At 43.5% G+C, this 19,370-nt stretch overlaps 1 protein-coding gene across 4 annotated transcripts in view; it reads right to left on the minus strand.

Annotated features, from left to right (window-relative positions):
- Nucleotides 1–1,588: 1,588 nt before the first annotated feature.
- INPP5D (inositol polyphosphate-5-phosphatase D) overlaps nt 1,589–19,370 on the minus strand; it is a 55,061-nt gene continuing 37,279 nt past the window's right edge. Inside the window, exons 10-28 of one of the 4 annotated variants that reach the window (XM_075099435.1) lie at nt 18,280–18,386; nt 17,644–17,746; nt 16,703–16,899; nt 15,773–15,890; nt 15,165–15,261; nt 13,662–13,800; nt 12,867–12,975; nt 12,623–12,711; nt 12,303–12,384; nt 11,047–11,136; nt 10,770–10,883; nt 9,580–9,662; nt 8,468–8,555; nt 7,564–7,713; nt 6,758–6,851; nt 6,431–6,538; nt 5,502–5,771; nt 3,357–3,933; nt 1,589–2,628 (exon numbers count right to left, since the gene is read on the minus strand). In XM_075099435.1, coding sequence (XP_074955536.1) covers nt 2,626–2,628; nt 3,357–3,933; nt 5,502–5,771; nt 6,431–6,538; nt 6,758–6,851; nt 7,564–7,713; nt 8,468–8,555; nt 9,580–9,662; nt 10,770–10,883; nt 11,047–11,136; nt 12,303–12,384; nt 12,623–12,711; nt 12,867–12,975; nt 13,662–13,800; nt 15,165–15,261; nt 15,773–15,890; nt 16,703–16,899; nt 17,644–17,746; nt 18,280–18,386 — 2,618 coding nt within the window. In that variant the 3' untranslated portion in view covers nt 1,589–2,625. Of the gene's footprint in view, nt 2,629–3,206; nt 3,934–5,501; nt 5,775–6,430; nt 6,539–6,757; nt 6,852–7,563; nt 7,714–8,467; nt 8,556–9,579; nt 9,663–10,769; nt 10,884–11,046; nt 11,137–12,302; nt 12,385–12,622; nt 12,712–12,866; nt 12,976–13,661; nt 13,801–15,164; nt 15,262–15,772; nt 15,891–16,702; nt 16,900–17,643; nt 17,747–18,279; nt 18,387–19,370 lie in introns of those variants that run through there. The other 3 variants (XM_075099434.1, XM_075099432.1, XM_075099431.1) reach the window with 3 other exon arrangements.

Genomic DNA, 19,370 nt, shown 5'->3' on the forward strand with positions numbered 1-19,370 from the left:
ACTGCAGAAAAATGTGCCTCATTTGGCAAGAGAGTCATAGGCCCAGGGATAAGAGAAAGAAGAAGCCTGTGTTCAGTCCCAGTTTCATCTGGTTCAGGACACAGGCAGTAAAACCAGTAGATATTATCTTAAAGGCTTTATGACAGAAAGTAAAAATGAAACAAAACAAACGTAAGCACAAGACTTATTTGTTTTCTAATTCAGTTTTCTAATATTCACACCTGGCAAGCTCGTACAGTTGGCATCATCAACTCTACCATCTCAAGGTACAGCTAGTCTTACTATGAAGACAAGTAATTATGCAGTGTCCCACTACATTTTTTGCACCAGCCCATCTCTACCACACTATGTATAAGCTGCTCACCTGAGAACTCTCTCTTCCGCAAAAGCCTCAGAAAGCTCTTTACAGAGCCTTCTTTTGAACATTTTCCACTTACAAAAAGTGTGGTGGCATTTGCCATCGTTCCTGTCATAGAGAATAACTCAGATGCTCTTAGGAGCCACAAGTTATAATTCTTAGCCAGCTCTCAAGCTGGGTAAGTAATGCATTTTTTAGCATGGGAATAGTAATGCATTTTTTTCTGCCAGAAGCTTGGCAGAGAGCTTCTCTTCTCCCCCAGCAATAAGCCTTTCTAAAGTATAGGCCAAATCAAATACCTGGATGTTATATTAAACCTTTGTAAGTCCAGTGTTAACAAACTCTGCTCATCTGCAAAATCTGTGCCAAATTTATGTAGTATTCCCAATTAGGAGAACATTTTTGCAAGAAGCTATCCTTGCTTTATATCAAGCTTTTATTTTGCAAACTTTGGGGAATATACTTTCTTTTCTGAAGCTTAGGAAGTCAGTGGATAAACACAGAAAATGTGAGCCTGTCTGATTGTTGAGAAGTTAAAAACTTTTTGTAGAAATCCTGTCACATTTCCATCTCTGACCATACAAGAACACACCACAGAATTAGTAGAAACTGATCTAACTCTCCGTATTGGACAGAAAGCTCACCTGCTGCAGGAAGGTTTTACTCTGTGGCTGTATGAGTTCTTCTGCAATCTGGAACAGAAAAGTGAAATGCTCCCCAGGGCCAGGAAATACCACAGCTATTGAATTATGGGGATTACACAGAAAGGATTCTATTGAATAAAGCAAGAGGAATGTAAGCTCAGGGCCTGTCTTGCTGACTTGCAGGTTAGACAGTCAGGTGTTTTGGTAACGATGCCTTGAAACTACAACCTGCATGGCAGACAACCTTCTCTTTTAAAAAGATTTCTACCTTACAGATTGTCCTCTTCCACCCGTTCTCACAAGCCTATGCTTGGCCTCTTCTGCTGCATTAAGATTACTGTACGTTTTCTATACTCACAAAATTAGTAACTGTAGCTGCTAACAGGTGCTGGAATTTTTAAGCCAGCTGTATCTACAAAGGGTCGGTGCACACAGAAAAACGCATCCTCAGTTGCAATATCACAGTGGCATTGCTGAATCTTCCCTACACTCCTTGGTGCTTTTGGCATTTTTTTCTGGTCAGGGGCTACTTTCGCTGAGCGAGCTACAGCTAAATCGGGACGACAGTTCTGAATTTTCAGCAAAGAATGATCAGAAAGGTGACTATTTTATTATTTTTAAGGAATAAACATGGAAACAATAGCACGATTAAGTCACAAACAGGCATAGCCTAATTGTAACCATGGCATTAACACTTAACATGACTATAACAGAAAATACAGGTACATTAACATTATTCATTCTCAGACAATGAACAAAAGTGTACAGTAAGGTCAGCATTAAGAATGCTACAGAACCAGCTGGCCAGTGTCCTTCAAAAGCAGAGTGCTTACTATAAAACAGGCTGGAATGACTGCTGTCTGTCCCTTCGGGCAGCTATACTGCTAGGCTGCCTAGGAACCCTGCCTGTTCTCCGATTTCTGCTTGAGTCCTGATATTTCCCTTTGTTTGTTAGGGGTACTACAGCACTACCTACTGGGGAAAAAAAAGAGCTACAGTGCCAAGGGCCAGCCCTCACACTCTGCTTGAATAATGCATATGTGTAGCCTGGGAGCTCACACTAGAGGAAAACCTGGCTCCGTTGACAGTGTGTGACATTCATCGGTATCTGCTATTGAAACTCTTTTCCCACCCTCCCCTAACTCGTTGCTCCACAGATAGGACATGCTTTTGGAGCTGTACCGCTTTCAAAATGCTTTCTTTTACATATTACTCTTTAATATGAATTCTGTAACACAAAATAAAAATTTTGCTTTTGTAGAAATGGGGTTCTTTAAATACACCCCTTCCACCTCCTAGTCCTTGTGCCGTACCTTCCTCTTTTCAAAACATTTACTAATGCATGTATTTAACCACCTGCCTCTTAATAGAAGTACCAAAGTGACACTACAAAAGGCTAACTTGCATTTGGTATTGTGGTCCTGGCTCCTCTTGGTCTGAGCCACATAGAATAATCTTCTCAGCTACAACACTTTCAGAATCATAGAGACAGATACATCCTTAGAAATAAAAATCCCCAGTCATTTTAGAACCAGACCAGAGGACATCAGTGCGAACAAAGCAGTAATCTCCATCTTTCTTCCCATCAGGATTCTTCCTAGGGTGCCATCTCCCATGTCATATTCACTGTAGAGACAAGAGAAGACATCAGCTTGTCTACTGTCAATTCTAAAAGTTTTGATGGAGAAAGAAAAAAAAATACTACAGCTTGCTCAAAAGGGCTCTCTTTTTTCCTCCCAAACCCATTACTAAGACCTCCCCTACCCCTCATCTAGCTCATGATGTTTGGGTGGGGGAAAAAAGCCCACAACGAAAAACCCACCAGACCAGAAAAGTAGATGTGTGATTTTTTCTGTAGAGGGTTCAATAATGTTTTTGGACACCACTGTTCTAAGTCGATAAGTGTTTCCCGTAGAGAACTACTTTTAATAATCTTTTTGTTAATTACAGCAAAGCAAATCTGTTAGCAATACTGTAGGTTTGTGCTGCCAGGCCAAGTTTGGACTTTCTCAGAAACAATGCCGTATGCACCAAACAAGCAATAACAAAGTATCTGACTATTTGCATTCCTCTTCTGGCCATCAACCTTAAGTCCAGAAGTAGTTAAAGTTTCATGCAAAACTAAGGCCATGGTTTCACAATGTGACATTTGCTGCAGCAATGTTGCTTTAAGATACTTCCTTGCATCCCCTGCTCTCCAAGCCCTGCAGGTTTGTGGGACAGTGCTTTGAGCTTGGTTAGGAAATGCAGAATAAGGGCACAGTGATTAAGCCAGTAATACTCTAGTAGTATTCTGCTGTGGCACCACAGTCTAATAAAAGTTCTACCCTGCCTTATTCCCACAAGTAACACACCGGTGTAGTTGTTCTGCCAACTGGTCCCTCTTCTGTCCGATGCTTCGCAGAGTGCGGCAGCTCTGAACTGTCCCGATAGTCTCGGCCCTTGGAGTTCTGCATGTCCAGCACTGCCCGGCTCTTCGAAGGAAGGGGCGGCTTGTTTTGCTGTCCCTGGATGCTTGGACTAACTTCAGACCTCAATGGCTTGACTAGTTTTTTTAGCGGTGCTGAGTTTTCTGATGATGTAGTCATCTTTGGTTTGCCTTGTGTCTTTTCACCTGTATTCTTTTCTTCAGATTGACCGGAGCAGGTATAGGACCGAAATCTCTGTGTAGGGACCAGGAAAGGTGGTGATGGTTGTTTGCCAGAGGTCTTGCTGCTTTCAGGCTCCTGTGACTTTGTGAGATGAAAGCTCTGATCGGGCAGTGGTGGCTGCTCTTTTCGCAAGGCCTTGGGGTAGTCCTGCTCTTTCTTTGATGCCACCTTGCCTTTACAGCCCATAGAGCCATACAGCGGGTTCTCAAACATCTCTGGCTTTTGCTGTCCCTCCTCCTGAGGCACAGGCTCTGCTGTGGTTTTCCCCAGTTCAGGTGGCCTACAGTCATCAAAGCAGTGTAAAAAGGAGACTTGTAAAGAGCAGGCAAGAGACACTGACTGATTTAAAGAGAAAATTAATAGGAAATGAGCATGATAAAATTAAACTGACTGTGCAAAGAGGTAACAGGGTAACAATTAAACTTGGGGGGAGAGAACAGAATTGTGTATTGTTTTTACTTTGTTTAATCATTATTAACATGACAGCTGAAAGCAGATATGCTCTCATATCTAGGTGTAAACTCCCTGCTGGACTACAGTCTTATCAGTGTGATACTTGGCTTCTCTTTAAACATAGATAAGCTACTGAGCCAAACTGTGCCAAGTGCTTTGATGGCTGTGTAACATGCACAAATCTGAATTTAAATATTAATAAGAATCCTCAGATCTGGCAGAGAGGATTGAAATAGCTGTCTGGACAGTTAACGTAAGAGCTCACATCACACTGTAGCATTTTACAACTAGGTCAATCTCCTCTTGCTACCATACAGTATTCCTAGGGAAGGGATAAAACACCTTAATGCACCCAAATGCACAATATATAAGTAATAGCTATATACTGTAGGGTGAGACAATCGTGTGTTCACAGCTGAGCCCTTTGAATTGAGGCTCAGACTGGAATGACAGCACAGCTGCACATGGGACAAGGGAGGTTTCATGGGTTTTGTATGACTCAACCTGATTTGGCAATGCTTTAATCTGGAGAACTGCCACAATACTTAAAAGATCAGCCTCAATATCACAGAGTGGCACATGTTCTTTGGATGTCTTCAAATGAGTTGTGTTCTTTGCTTTAAGTTATTTTCTGGATATCAGTATATGCAGGAGCAAAGAGCTGAAAGCATGATGAAGTGTTGTCAGGTACATAACAGATTGAGGTAGTGCTTGCAGCTCTGGCTTCTCCAAGTTCTGGCTTATAGAGTACCACATACATTTACCAGTGAACTCTAGCCCAGACTCAGAAAGCAGCTGTCACTATGAAAAAGAGGTCTGGAACAAGGACACCGGTTGTGTACATGCACTAGGGCAGAATAGCCTCATCACTTTACTAATTTGGGTAGGGACAGGATATTTTAATTTGCTGGGTGGAAATTCTGCATCAAGACTTGTGATAGATGCAGCACATGGATGCTAATTTCTATAGCAAGCTGGACAGTTGTATAGTAGTCCATGTAGAAGTTCAGTTAAAGTACATCACACATGACACATGAAGGAGCTCTCCTTCCCATCCAGTGGAAAGATCTATGCCACACTCTTCCCTTTTCTTCTTTGTTACAACAGTCAACTCTGTAGTCTTCTCCCTCACTTCTCTCGGCCAGGAATTAAACTTATACATATATTTTTGCCTTTCCTTTCACAAAAGTCTGAGGAACTACTACACTAGCTTTCTTTGAGTATGTGATGTATGCACTTGTGACCTTCAATTATCTTTTTCTAATTCTAGAGATAAAAGACTGAAAGAATATGCTGCAGCTTAAACTCTCTTGTCTTGAACAGATAATGAAATAGTGACTGTGCAGAATGACAGGAGAGAGGGAACTAGCTCCAGTGCAAAACTCAAAGACTCACAGGTACTCTTGACTCCGACTACAAGTGCTTCTGTTTACTGTAGGCTGGAGGGATGGTTTTGGAGACAGAGGTGACAAGGAGGGTGATGTGGAGGATGACTGACTCTGTCCCATTGCAGAGGTGGTCTCTTTGGGCTGCTGCTCATAGCTCCACAGAGAAGGTGGCTGGTCTGGTGAAGGTATCTGCTTAAGCTGGCTGGTTGCAGAGGGTTGCTGAGAGAAAGCAGCCATCCCCAGGTAGTTGGGGTTGCTGATGTCTGTGGGAGTGGAGCTGCTGAAGAGAAGAAATATTGTTAGAAAGATGTATGCACAAATATATTTTCTTTTTGCCTCCCTCCCAGCTACAAAGGAGTTAGTGCCCACTGACTGCTTAGATTCAATACCACCTACTTTTTTTTCTTTTTTTTTTTTTTTTTGTCACTGTTGCTTCAGAATCAGAGAACAGGTGGGAGTCCTGTTAGCACCTTCTCCCCTGGGTCACTGGAGAGGAAGCAGCTGGGTCAAGGCTACTTCCCCCAGCCCCAAATAACCCCTCTGGCTGTGGGAGGTGCTTCATTTCCAGGCGCTGCAGAGAGCACTCAGCTTCTGTAGCCATGTATAGGGACTTTTACGAGTTTCTAGGCCCAGCAGTTCAGCTGGCAGCTGCAGCAGGACAGCTCCAAGCAAGCAGCAAATCACAGCACTGGGCAGCATTGCACAGCAGAGGAGTATGCTGCTGGAAGAACAGGAGAGACATTTGGCCTTTTGAGGTGTACCCATACAGACTAGCAGGCAGAAGGCAGGAAGCTGCCTGCAAAGAAATGCACCTGTGAAACTGGAATGAAAGGACAGCCTTACCCAAAGCATCATGTGACTCTTGAAAAGGAAACAACAGGCAGTTTGAGCATAGCTTCCCACCCCAAGCTGGCAGAGGTAAAGCAGCAAGGTTACCGTAACATATCCTCCTTTCCCGGGTTGTCTGGAGAAGAGGAAGCACTCCCCCAGTAGCGAGCAATGGCTGCTGCCTCTCTGGCCATCAGATGAGTAGATTTTGACTTTCTGTTGGAAATAAAACAGTCCTTTTTAAGTGGAGTGTAGGGACCCAGTCTGACTAATGCATTCTCAGATTTTGAAGCTTTGGGCACAGAAGCATTGACCAGCCCTGGCCACAAAGGCAGCTTCCCAGTGCTCACCACACCTATTAATATTGCTTCCACAGCAAGCCCAGCTTTGCGTTTATTGATCCAACTAGTTTTCTGTAACTGACTTGCCCTTTACCTGTTAGTCTGATCCCAGTCTTTGCTAGGCTCTAAGTTGCTGATGTTCTTTGGTTTCTGCCCAACAATTTCATCACGTTCAATCTTGACAAAATCTGAAGGAAAGAAAAGACATAAGAGAGTGTTTTGGCAGCTTCAGAGTCTGATTCCCTAAGGTTTCTTTGTTACTGCTTGTATTAAGAATGACAGTGAGACAGTTTTAAACAGTTGTTGCTATTATGTTTTCAACTGCTCACTAATACATATCATATTTTGTTGACTTAGGAAAAAGCTTGTATCTTGAAATACAAAGGTCATGATCACCCAGTCATATGCAGGTCATTTTACCATTGACAATAACAGTAAATGTCATGTGGCTGCTTTTGTGCTCTGAAAGAGAACAACCGGTAGCAAGATGAAAATAAGCAAAGTTTGTGATCTTTTAGCGGAGGAACTGCTCCCTGAGAGCCTCACATGCTCTTTGCAGATGTGCCCCAGGGTGACTAGAGCAGGGACAGCTTCAGCACCGTGTCATATATGCACTGCAAGCGGAAATACGGTATCACCATTCATTAAAATCAGTATCAGTGACAGACAGGGGGCTCTCTCAGTCTTCTGAATTTACTTGAATGATGAAAAAGAAACACCCAGATGGAACTGCTGTCTTTCTGAAAGAGTATACACCTGAGAACTAACAATACTCACATCTTGCAGTCAGCATCAAAAGCTCTTGCCTAATTTTCAATTCCTTGACAGTTATCAGAAGTCTTTTGAGAATGAATATCCATTCTCTAGGGTGAGCATTGCAGAGATTATCTCGTTCCTTACCATACAGTTTCTCTCTCTGTTTTCCTTGTGAAGTTTGTAACTTGATTTCACCTTGGAAGACCCCTGTTTTCTCACCATGGTGTGTCAGCACAGTATGGATTGGAACTAAGGATTCTGTTGCTTCTATTCGCAGGGCAATGCAGCCTTCCCCTAGAGGATGACAAGGACACAATGAGCCTGGGACTGAGAAAAAAGCATTGAAATCTCTTTCTCCTGTCAGTCATCTAGTATCACTATGCTGACAGGGCTGAGATTACCAGAGAGAATCCACTTTGGATGACAGTAAGGAGTGCAATATCTCTTGAGAAATCAGGGGCATTCATTTCACTTCTTCACATATGTGTGAAGGATTTCGGCACTGGAGCCACCCACAGGTAACTACAGCGTTCTGAGCTTCCATTACTGTTAAGGAAAACATGAGCCTGTGACTGCCATTTCAGTTAATGGGATTTCAGCAGAGTGCCTTCTGTGAGCAAGGACTGTAATCTCTGGCTGGTTAGAATTTGAAAGCAAGCAGCACTGACAATGACTTTTCTAACGCAAGGAGGAATGCATCAAGTAGGTGCAAGTGAAACAGGATTCCTATATTCTGAATAAACCCATTTAAACAGACTGACTTCTGATTTAATTCCTGTAAAGTACTTTCTTTTTAAGCCACTGCTCTTTTAGGGCTGCTAAAGCTCACACAGATTGATGCTTCTAGTTCATATTCCTCTAATCATCACTACCTCTCAAAATATTGCCCACAATGTATTTTTGTACATATTGAGTTCTAAATCAGAAGTCAGAGCATCATAGATGTTCAGTCTGTAAGAGTTACTTCTGTTCTCTCCCACTCTTTCAGCAGTTTGGAAAAATCTAAGTAGATTTTGACTCATCCAGAACTTTAGAGCTAAGCACTTACCATAAGATTCATCACTGTCTGATGACTTAATGCTGATCAGGATATGTTGATCCAGTAGGTATTCTGGGTCTGAAATAATTGGAGTCAGCTGCAAAGACAAGTTAATATGGGTCAATACAATAGGAGGTCTACATGAAGACAGATCTCCCTGTGCTTCAGTCCCAAATGAGCAAAACTCCGTGGACAGACCCATGAGGGTATCACATCACCCCCAGGATCAGCCTCTTCAATGATGTTTGGAGATCTGTGGTAGAAGGCTATGTACTTTTAGAGTCCCCCCACTCTCGCTCCCAGCACAGCAGACGGAATGTTACAAATCAAACACATTGGGCTGAGCTGCAGTTTTTTCCCTATAGTGCAGACAGAAAATTGCTCTAGGAGGAAGTGATCTGGACTCTGATTACATTCTGTTCCCAAAAATCTGTTTGGTTGTTGTTACAGTCAGTTATTGTAGAATCTTTCCCCAACCTCTCAGTGTAAGGCAGTCTTTCCAAAGTCAGCAGTTCTTCTTTTGGGCTATTCAGAAGGGTACTGACATGCACATTTCCAAGAGCTCTGATAGTTCTTCCAGCTCCCACGATGCCAGGAAATGGACAACAGCTCCGATCTCAAGGATAAGATTGTCTTTGACATGCAGAATACTACTTCTGGCCATTGATGGTCTTTTTAATGCAGGTAAAAAATATTTAGTCAATGTTTCTCAAAAATACCAAGAAAAAAACACTTTGTCTCACAGGGCAAAAACTACAGCACAACTGTTTTATTTTCCATCTAGAACTAAATATTTTTTTCCTCCTTAAAAGACTTGTCAGCATAGTATGCTCACTGAAAAGGTGAGAAAAAAGTTACACTTCTGAGTGACATAATCAGACCAGCAAAATACCTGATACAGATGGAAGTATACTTGGAAGAAAGTATTTTCCTGCTTATAACATACCCTGTTTAGCTTAAGCCCATCCTGCATTCTTACAGTCCCATTTGAGTGTAAACAAGACCACAACCATGTTCCTGAAAGTAATGTTTATATAAGCAAAAGACATAACATTGCTTATGGTATGCAAGTGGAAGGCTTCTCTTCCATATGGAGATATAGAAACATAGTCCCAGTTTACCTTTGGAAGAGCATCAATGAACTTTACCACAAGCTCCCCTTCATTCCCATCCTCATTTTCCCCTTCCTGGCTCTTTACAAAACCTGCAAAAGTAATGAGAAAGGAGTTCATCAGAAGAGAGACAGCAAGAACTTGTCTACAAATCCTTTTCAGATGCTAGGCCTACAATTATTTTCCGACTTGGACACACGTTTTAAAAGTATAAAGAAGCTTAAAGTCTGAGCTTTGGGTGAATGTTTACACAGTAAACTTAAAAGTGATTTTACTGGAGCATTGTTAAAAGGTTTTATTTTACAGTTAAACTTGGCACTGAAAAGCTCAGTGCATACATGGACCGGAGGATAAAAACATGACAGCTCTTCCTACGCCACTCAAGATAGCACACTTTTGAAATTCTAATTTAAGATTTCTAATACACTGTTTCCATAGAAATTTATGCAAATTTTGATCCAGCCAAAAAATAATCTTTTATGGAACTGTCTTTGACACAGCGCTCTGACATGCGATAATGTGATGAAGCATACGCTGAAGGCATGATGTCCCACTTACAGGAGCAGTCTTGTGATGGGGAATCGCTTAGAAAAAAAACATGCAAGGACATGTAGGCTCGCATTACATAAACAGCTGAGACTCAGCCCTGCAGCACAGGGACAGGGAGTAAAATCTGCAGCACTGGTGAGTACACAGTCCCATTTACAGAATCAAATCACTGTCTCTCCTTTCACTTTAAGCTGATCCTCTGGCTTATTCTTTTCAAACCAGGGTAATTAAATTATTTTTATTAGCATAATGCAGTTGCTTTATTTTGAAAGCACCTGATTGTTTGTAGCAGGCACGATTTAGAAATTTAATCAATCCAGTGTTTGCTTAATAGACATTGTCTGTGTGATAAGCAAGGACAACACATTTCTCTTCAAGAAAGAGATGATCAGATTCCAAACAAGACTGAAGAAATGGTGGAAGGCTACATGTCTAAGCATGGACTACAGCTGAATGGCTGTGGGTTTTGGATTGTATTGCTGACAGTATAGGATGTCTTGTAAACCTCAACAAATCTCTAGGACATCCTTTTTTGCACTGGAACAAGTGATCTACACAGCTGTTTATTAAGATCAAAGCAAGAGGAAGGAGAACTAATCCAAACAAGGGGAAAATGTTGACAGAAAGAATAACGATGGGCAAAGCTGTACCTTCTAAGCAGCTAGAGTGAAACTCGATGTAGAACTTGGTCTGGGACTTGGTCTTCAGCGTAGCGTAGCAGTGCAGGAACTCTATCTCCCCTTGGGAATCCGTGTACTTGGAGTCTAGGAAAGAGGAGGGGAAGATAATGGCATTTTCAGTAGGAGATAAAGAGGGAGCATTTTTGAGTGGACTCTTTAAGCATCAGCTTTTTCTTTCAACATATACAAAGCACTGCATTTTATATCCAAAGGTGAAGGCAGCACACTTGCACCCAGCCTGACTAACCATTCTTCGAAACAAACTGTGAGGTGACTCCCACTTCAAAGGTGGCAAAGACCGGACTGTGGTCACTTGTCATGATGTCAGTGGTGCAGCCTGCCAACGAGAAAGGGAGGATAGTTACTGCCTTGCTCCAGTGAGGTCACTGTGATAGAAATGTTATTCAGTAATTTTCCAGAAAACATAACTGTCGCTGTGGTAACTGTCTCTAGTCAAAGGGGTTTCTGCATAATCTCATGTTAGTATATAGGAATGTAACTCTTTTGTCAAAATACATGAAGAATTTGGTTAACAGACACAACTTTACCATATCATTTTGCAAGTGACTCTCAGTGTTAGATTCCCCACATACAAAAAGCATTTGCAGGCTTCCTGGTCGCCTCTGCAACAAGCACAGCTAATTAAAGCCCTAATATGTCACACATGAATACACTGCTGCTACTTCAGTGCTACAGAGCAACTCATGGCCCAAGATTAACAGTGAGTGAGCAAGATCTTGACTTGACCTAAGCGCACACTGAGCTCCAGCAAGCTCCATCCATTTTATAGTGTATAAAAGCAGATGCCAGACTTCCTAGAGGTGCTTTTTTGACCACACACCTCATCATCATCAGCTCTGTGATCAGATGAGTCCACTTTATCCCCCAAGAGACTTCTACAGTCCTCATCTCAATCCCATGCATAGGAAACTATCAATATCATACTCAGATGCTTGGTCCTATATAGTCAATGAAATTTCAGGAACTAGTGTCTGAGTCTTTTTTTAAACAAGTCTTGTGGGCTCCCTCTCCTCCCTGCACTGCACTTTTGTGACACTTCTCAGCAAGAAAGAGAACAGGCTCTTGGTACCACACAGTCCTTCTGGAATATGATTTGATAGAAGAAAGATGTTTGCAGCTCCAGCCCCTGCAGACTGGACTGTCTGCCCTGCTGGCACCATCAAGTAGGGAGCTCCTGGTGGTAACTGCACAGGAAAAGTGGTTGTTGTTGCCAAGAAATAACTGGCGTTAAGTGATCCTACAGCGTGGCCTAAAGCTGGACAGCTGCAGCTGTCTGAGCAGTATTCTGCACATAACAGAGTAACAGAATTAATTCCCAAACTTGTAAGGTTACAGAGAGATTTAGCTCCACTCTGCCTGGTTTAACATCAGGTCCCTCTATGCTGAGCGCCTGGCAGTGCAGGGAGATCCTACAGACTCTGCTCTGAGTCACTTCCGTTTCAGACTGATTGCTTTGCTCTCTACAATCTGTTATCTACCCACCATAGGACTGACACACAACATGCACCATGGGGTATGATTTCCAGAGCACTCGATCACACCAGGATGGCAAATTGTACTTCATCTGCAAACCAAAGGAGAAGCGATGTCAAGAAGAAGGGAAAGGACCAGTTCACAAAAGAACAGGAAATTCACTTGCCCAAGCACTACATATTTGTGTCAAATCTTTTTGTTTGTATTCACTCCTTTCAAAACACTACAAGGGCAGAAAATGAAGAGATTGGTTTAGGTCACTTCCTTCTGTAGGGGTTACTTTACCTGCTCTGCCATATACTTCTGAAGGGAAAACAGTTTTCACCTACCCCTGTAGCTTTTTGCTTGGTGTAAGCATACTTCTCCCGAGTGCCTCTTTCAAAGCGGTAGGTTGGAGCAAAAGTAATCTCTTCTTCCTCTAAAACAGAGAGATAGCTCTGTTACAGTTTGGCCCATTGAGAACCCTCACCTGGGCAAGACAGCCACTGCTCTGTACACCCTGCCCTCATCAAGTCTGGCAGGGAAAGTTGCTAGAAATGGGAGAGGAACCTGCCAACAAACTTAGAATCTTACCAAACTGCAGAAACACCTTTTGGTCCTTTCTCTCTATGAGAAGCTGGTCGAAAGCCAGCAGCTCCGGATACTGCTGCTGCCTGATCTTCTGGATAATATTCTCTGCTTCCTGCCAACAGGGAAACAGCAGAGCTGCAGATGATGCAAAACCTTCTTATAAATACTCCCTTCACTGGTGAGCCAGCAAGTGCTTCTGAACTGTTTCACAGAGCTGTACCTCCTGTCACTTACCCACCTTTCCCTTCACTGAAAGGCCCCAGTCTTTGCTGCGTGGCTGAATATTTGTCTATCGAAACAGGCATCAAAATGCCCACACATCCCCTACACAAGCATAGACACATGCTCACACACAATCAGATGCACATCAACACCAGGCTTGCTGTTGTCTCCCGCCTACTGAAACCTATCCAGTATTTATTATGGCTTGCCTGTTTCTGAAGACCTGTTCTGAGCCATTAAAGCTAACCAAATAGAGCAGAAAGACAATCTCTGGATCAAGCTGTTCAAGGACAGATGCTCGCTCACAGCAGGAAGGGGAGTTGGGAGGTTTGGGGAAGAGATGCTGCCTGGAGCAGCAAAGTGTGCCTGATGGCATTCCTGGCATGCCCTGGGCCCATTAATCCTTGAAGAGGGCAAAGGGGATTTCCACTCTCTCTCAACTGGTGTCACACTCCGTGCCCTGGGGATCCCTTCTGCCTCTCCTCTTTCTGCCATCTTGCCCTAGATTAGAAAAAGATAGTGCTTCTATAGCAACATGGTATTTATCTCTCCAGGGATTCATGCAGAGTCTCTAACCGTTGGGGGCTGTTCCACACGGTAGTTCAAGTCTCCCAGCCAGAAAAGATGAGTAAAGCGATGAGTGATGTTAAATGGACTCAGTTTCTTATCTCCCAGTGTCAGGAAGCGCAGGATACTCGTGTAGTTCTGGTTGCGTCTGTCAAGACAAGAAACATCTGCCTGACATACTAAAGTGTCATGCAATTTCTAAATGCCTGGGCCGACAGATACTGCCACTTTGCCAGGCAGGAAACAATGTGGCTCAACATCTAGAGAAGAGCAGATTAGAAGCCGAGAACTTGCCACTCCTGCTTTGCACTGCATCTCAGGAGGCAGGCCCAGGTAATGCAGTCAGTGTCTCCTGGTGTAAGCCAACCTACTTTGTGCAACCAGCAACGCAGCACAGCTCTCATGCTTCAGCTTGGTCTGTGTGTGGTCTGGGGAGCTGGGGAGCAGGAGGGCAGCCTGCTGTGAAGAGGGGAGAGTGGCATTTACAGCAGCTGCAGGCTGCTCTACCTTGGGTGTCAGACTGTTTCCACCTGAATTGAAAGGATGGAAAGCTGTCCTAAAGCCATTTTTGTTGCCTTCTGGGACTGTGCTTTTCTGAGCTGCATGTCCTAGAAACCTAGCATTAGACTGTTGCCTTCAGCTTTCAACAGCAAACACATAACTAGATTTTGGCAGCTATTACAGGCCCTGGGGAACCATTCCATAGAAGTTAACTCCATCAGTGGCAAAGACCCTGTGCAGAAATCCCACACCATCTGTTTTCTGGGTCCTGCACTGGGAAAGACAGCAAAGCCAACCTCTTAATTTCAAGTCCTCTTTGCTTTCGAAACAATTCCTTCCAACTGCTCCAGCTCCTCCCAACGTGGGCACAGATCTCCCACCAACATTGGAATCTCTGCTTTCCAGTCCTGTGCTGCACAGAACCTGCCTAAACCATGGAAACTCATTTCACAGCTGGGTATAGAGAACTAGCCATCATGAAGATATTTCTGTGCTGCGTACCTCCCTCTTGGTATTCCTGACAGCATGCTCTGCCTAGCAGGATCTTTCTCAGCTGTGCCCCAGGGTGCACCACAGCTCCCGTGCTCACAGCACTGCCTACAGAGAGGAGGCAGACAGTCGCCTTCAACACATTATTCTGGGATGTAAAAAGCCTTCCCACAACTCTCCAAAACACTGTAGATCAGGGAACTGTTTTCCTCATGCACTGGGCTTGCAGGACAGGTCACACAAATGTTGTGCAAGACCTTTACTCTTGGCTCTGAAATAATTTTGCTGTCCATTTCACCTGTACCTATGTCGTTTGGCCATATAGCAGAAGTCCCTTATTTAAATGGTGACACAGGGAGCAGGGTCTTTAGCACAGGTTGCTCTCCCAGAAGATATTTAATAAGCTTTTATGGTCAGGAAAACATGCTTGTGACTGTTTGGTGGGCCCTCCCTTCCAAGCATGGCCCAGAGAATTTCACCCTGGGTCAACATCCATTTTTGAGAGGGGAGGATGTATCTTACCTGTGTTTCTTTTCACTTCCTGAAGTCAAATGGCTGTTAACAAACCCAAAGGAGGTTCCATTAAACATGAATGACACCCCCACAGCTCCTTTATTACCTGGAAAAGGTAAGCCAAAACTGTCAAGAAATCAATCCACCTCCAGGCTGAGTTTAGAAAAGGTAATAAAGCACCTAGCACATATTAAGTGAAGTAGAGGTTGGAGAAGAGAAATAAGTTGACTTAATCAGCACAGAGAGAATTAATACATACAGCACATACCATGGTAACAAATTTCCTAAGAATGCTAAATAAAATTAGTTGAAGGGAAAGAAGTGCAATTTCCTTCTGAAACCCAAGAAAAAGCAATCCAATAGCCAGTCAGAGGTGTTTGCTGGGAATATAAACATATATATATATATATGCATGCTAAATATACACACAAATAGATTTTCTCTCTTACAGGGTAAGATATAATCAGTGCTAGTGGGATGTAACTTTATTAACACTAGTGTCACATAAATGTAGTTAAAGGAGTCTTGCAGAGAAAGAGCTGTTCCATTTCAAAGACAGTTTTGGCACAGACTAAACAGATCTCAGTTCTTTGGACAAGACTGGGTCTGTTCCTCACCCAGTGTGTTTGCGATGCCTGTCTTCACATTGTCTGTGCAGATGTGGCTGATCCGGTTCTCATGTTCTGGCTTGGCCAGTACAACAATCCTGATGTTCCAGAGGGTATGGATTGCTATCTGCAGGGATGGGAAGGTTAGAGATTATATTTCTGCACATACCTGTGAGGTGTGCTGTAGCTACAGTCTCTCTGACTCCCCCTGTAGTACTTATCGTTAAACAAATTTTCTTCCTGTGCTCAGCATCTGCTTTCAGTCATTTTAATCAAAGGTGGGAGGAAGGACCTACCTATTTTCTAGTGCTGTTTTCTAGTTAATAATTTAATTGCCTTGCTTGCACAAAATACAGTTTCCCAATCACCATGAGAGTCATAAGTCCTGCTCTCCTGTGGCTTTCCAGATATGCTTAGGTTTGTTTCTTGACATCACTGAAACTCAGGAATGTCCAAACCTGGTCTTAATAAGGTTCAGTTTCTTTTATGATTGTGCCTGTGTGCTATTACCTCCTGTTTTGAAAGTGCAATAGCTGAGGATGAGATCTAGGCTACAGCTGGCTCAGAAAGTTTTACAGTCTCCTCCTTTATGAAGGTCAAAATATCACCACCACTTGACTCAGGTGCTCAGCATCTGCTCCTCGCTTCCAGGCTGGCAGGCAGAGGAGCTCCATGGCAGGGTCCCTTCTTTGGCAGCGGTGGGGGGTCATTCTCCATAGCAGTATGCCCATCTAGCCAGCTCCAGGGAAGGATCTCATGGAGTCCTCAGACAGATTCAGTTCACTCTCCCTCATCCAAATGCAATGACAGTAAAGGGAGGGAAGGGGAGGAGGTGTAGGCAAAATGCCACTTATTTCTCTCCCTCTTTTATTTGCACAATGTACTCTCCTTGTATGCCCGTGTTATGGAATATACTACATATCTGGAATAAACCCTCACCACTTTGAAGCTGATACTGGTGATTTCCTGCAGGGATTGCCTCAGTGTCTCCAGCCATTCCTTCTCCCCTTGGGGATCCTCCTGGGTGCCAATCACATAGATGTCATGAGGAATGTAGTCAGCAGTGTCATCACGGGTCTTCCCCTGTCCCTTGGAGAGAAACCAGGAGGTGATCTTCTTTGGAGGAGTTGCAGCACCTTTTATTAACAAATCAAACACCAACGTAAGTCAGAATATGTTCTGTCAAACCCAGGATTAAGACAACCTATGGGGACAAAAATAATAGGCTTCACATTCACTCTGTCCCATATCAGTTTCATATCAGCCAGGCCATGCTATTCTAAGATGACAAACACATTAACCCCACCTGACTCACTGATGAAGGAGTGACTCTGCTTTGACCATCATCTTCTGTTTCATTAGCTTACCAAGGCCAAGGCTAGCCAAGCGTAAAGGAGAGTAAAGCAAGTTGTACTCCTGGCCTGCCACTGCCTTTACCTTCCCCCTTAAGTATGACTGAGCACAGACATCTCAGTTCACAGCAGTTAAACCAGGTTTTTCTCCCAAAATGGGAAAAAATAACCCTGGCCAGGTTCAGAAGCAGCTAATATGCAGTTATTGGAATTGCTCCTGACCTTTCTACAAGATGGATGATAGCGTACACTGCTGCACCAGCTTTGTGCCAGCCACAATTCCCTGTCATTGGAGGAATCCTTCAGTATCCATCAGGGCCAACTTTATAGTCCTTTGACTGAAACCATGAAAAGTGTCAAACTGCATGCAAGAATAAGCCTAGAGATCAGCTTTTCCCCTGTCCCAGTGGAAGACAGCCCTGGTGTGCAGATCTGCTACAGAACAGTGTTCTGGAGGTCATCATGGCAGGTAAGCACACGTTTTGGCAAGTGTCTGAAGAAGCACCCATATCAGAAAGGAGCCCATACCCATATTCCACGTCCCAATGAAGATGGTGATCATATCAGGCTCTGGTTGCTCTGAGTGCTTATTCTTCATCTGCTGCAGAAGTTGGCAGAATCCTTCTCTCTTCTAGACCGGGAGAGGCAGAGACAATTAACAAGATGCTTACCTCCTCCAACATGACCTCTTGAAAAACTAGCTGAACCAGGAAATTCTCAGCACACTTGCAGGGCACATTAGCTCTCCACTATCCTGAAACCTTCGAAGAGGCTGTCTTTCCTGTGGTACTTCCTTAGACACTTAGCTTGTGCATGACTAACGAGTGCTGAGCTGGTCAGGAGAAAGCCTAGACTTCCCTCCTGTTTGTCTGTATGAAACTTTTTGCAGCTACCCTCACATGACTCCTTGCCTCTTCTCACTGCTTGCTGACACTCTGTTCTCCTGCCTCAGTGACAGCACCTATGTTTGCTCTCTCCAGTACCTCCCCTTACACAGTACACTTGTTCATTTGCTGGATGTTTCCAGAACAAAGGATAAATTTCATTTTGCAAAGCCAACCACCGTCCTTCAACAGTTCCTCTCTCTGCCAAGGAACACCCCTTGTACCACTCCCACCCAGGTACCTGCTCCAGGCTGGGATGAAGGAAACATTGTGGATGTACCTTGGAATCAGAAAAAACATATTCCTTCCGCTGTGTTTTTTCCTTTTCTGTTTCCAGCAATATCACCAATTTGTTAGGGACCTTCTGGGACTTGATAAGCTGCAAGACTAAACAGAGACCGGGTGTCATGAGCTGCAGTCACTGAAACTAGAATGCCATAAAAACTAACAGGAGCCTGCTCGCAGGCTCAGGACTTACAGTGTCTTTTATGTTTGAGGCTGACTTTGGCCTGCATAGTGACATTTTAATGTTTCTTAATCCTGTTCCCTATAGGAACAGATTTGGACTCTCAAGTGAAGAGGACCGCCAATCATTCTCCCTGGAGCTCTTGTCCATACCAAACCCTGCAGTCTGAAGTGAAACCTTGGCTTCCTGCAGGCAATCTCTGTATATCCTGAGCCAGCCTATATATGTTACTTCCCCATCTATGAAAGAGGAGGTAAAACCTCATGTGGTCATAAAGGTGATTCCTTCCCATCTAAAACAGCAGCTAAGTAATTATGAACATCACCTGGAGAAAGCCACACATGAAAGCTGATCTTTTCAATCACTGCCAGCAACAGATAGATTTTCTAGCAGGAAAGAGCCCAACGGCATTGTTTACATTCTGATAAATCCTACCCTGTTTGGCTCAATGTCAGTGACCTGCCCATCCAGAAACACAACAGAAAAAAAAAAAGGAAGTTGTTTGAATTAGGCCTTCACAGACCAAACTGGCATTGCTCATCAGCAGAGATATTGATTCACATACCAAAAAAAAAATCTACAGGAAATTCACTGAAAAATGTTACTGAAACTGAGTATCTGGCTTTTTACCAATAAAAATCAGCACAGAAGTCAATATGTTCCCGCAGTATGTTTTTTTTTCCAATGATATTGCTTTTCAGTAGAAAATGGTTCTATTGCAACCAGCTCTATGGGGAATCTTCTATCAAAACCTGCTCCCTTGCAGTCCTGCTACCACTGTCTTCACTTAGACCCGGAGGCCGGGTCTAAAACACTCTGTGAAAGTTAGTTATCTCAGTAATGACTCCCTGCTGTCTGCAGGATGCTTTGGGGACAGGCAGTCTAGAATGACTGGAGCCTTGCAC

The sequence above is a fragment of the Phalacrocorax aristotelis genome, chromosome 7, assembly GCF_949628215.1.
Source record: "Phalacrocorax aristotelis chromosome 7, bGulAri2.1, whole genome shotgun sequence".
NCBI lineage: Eukaryota > Metazoa > Chordata > Aves > Suliformes > Phalacrocoracidae > Phalacrocorax > Phalacrocorax aristotelis.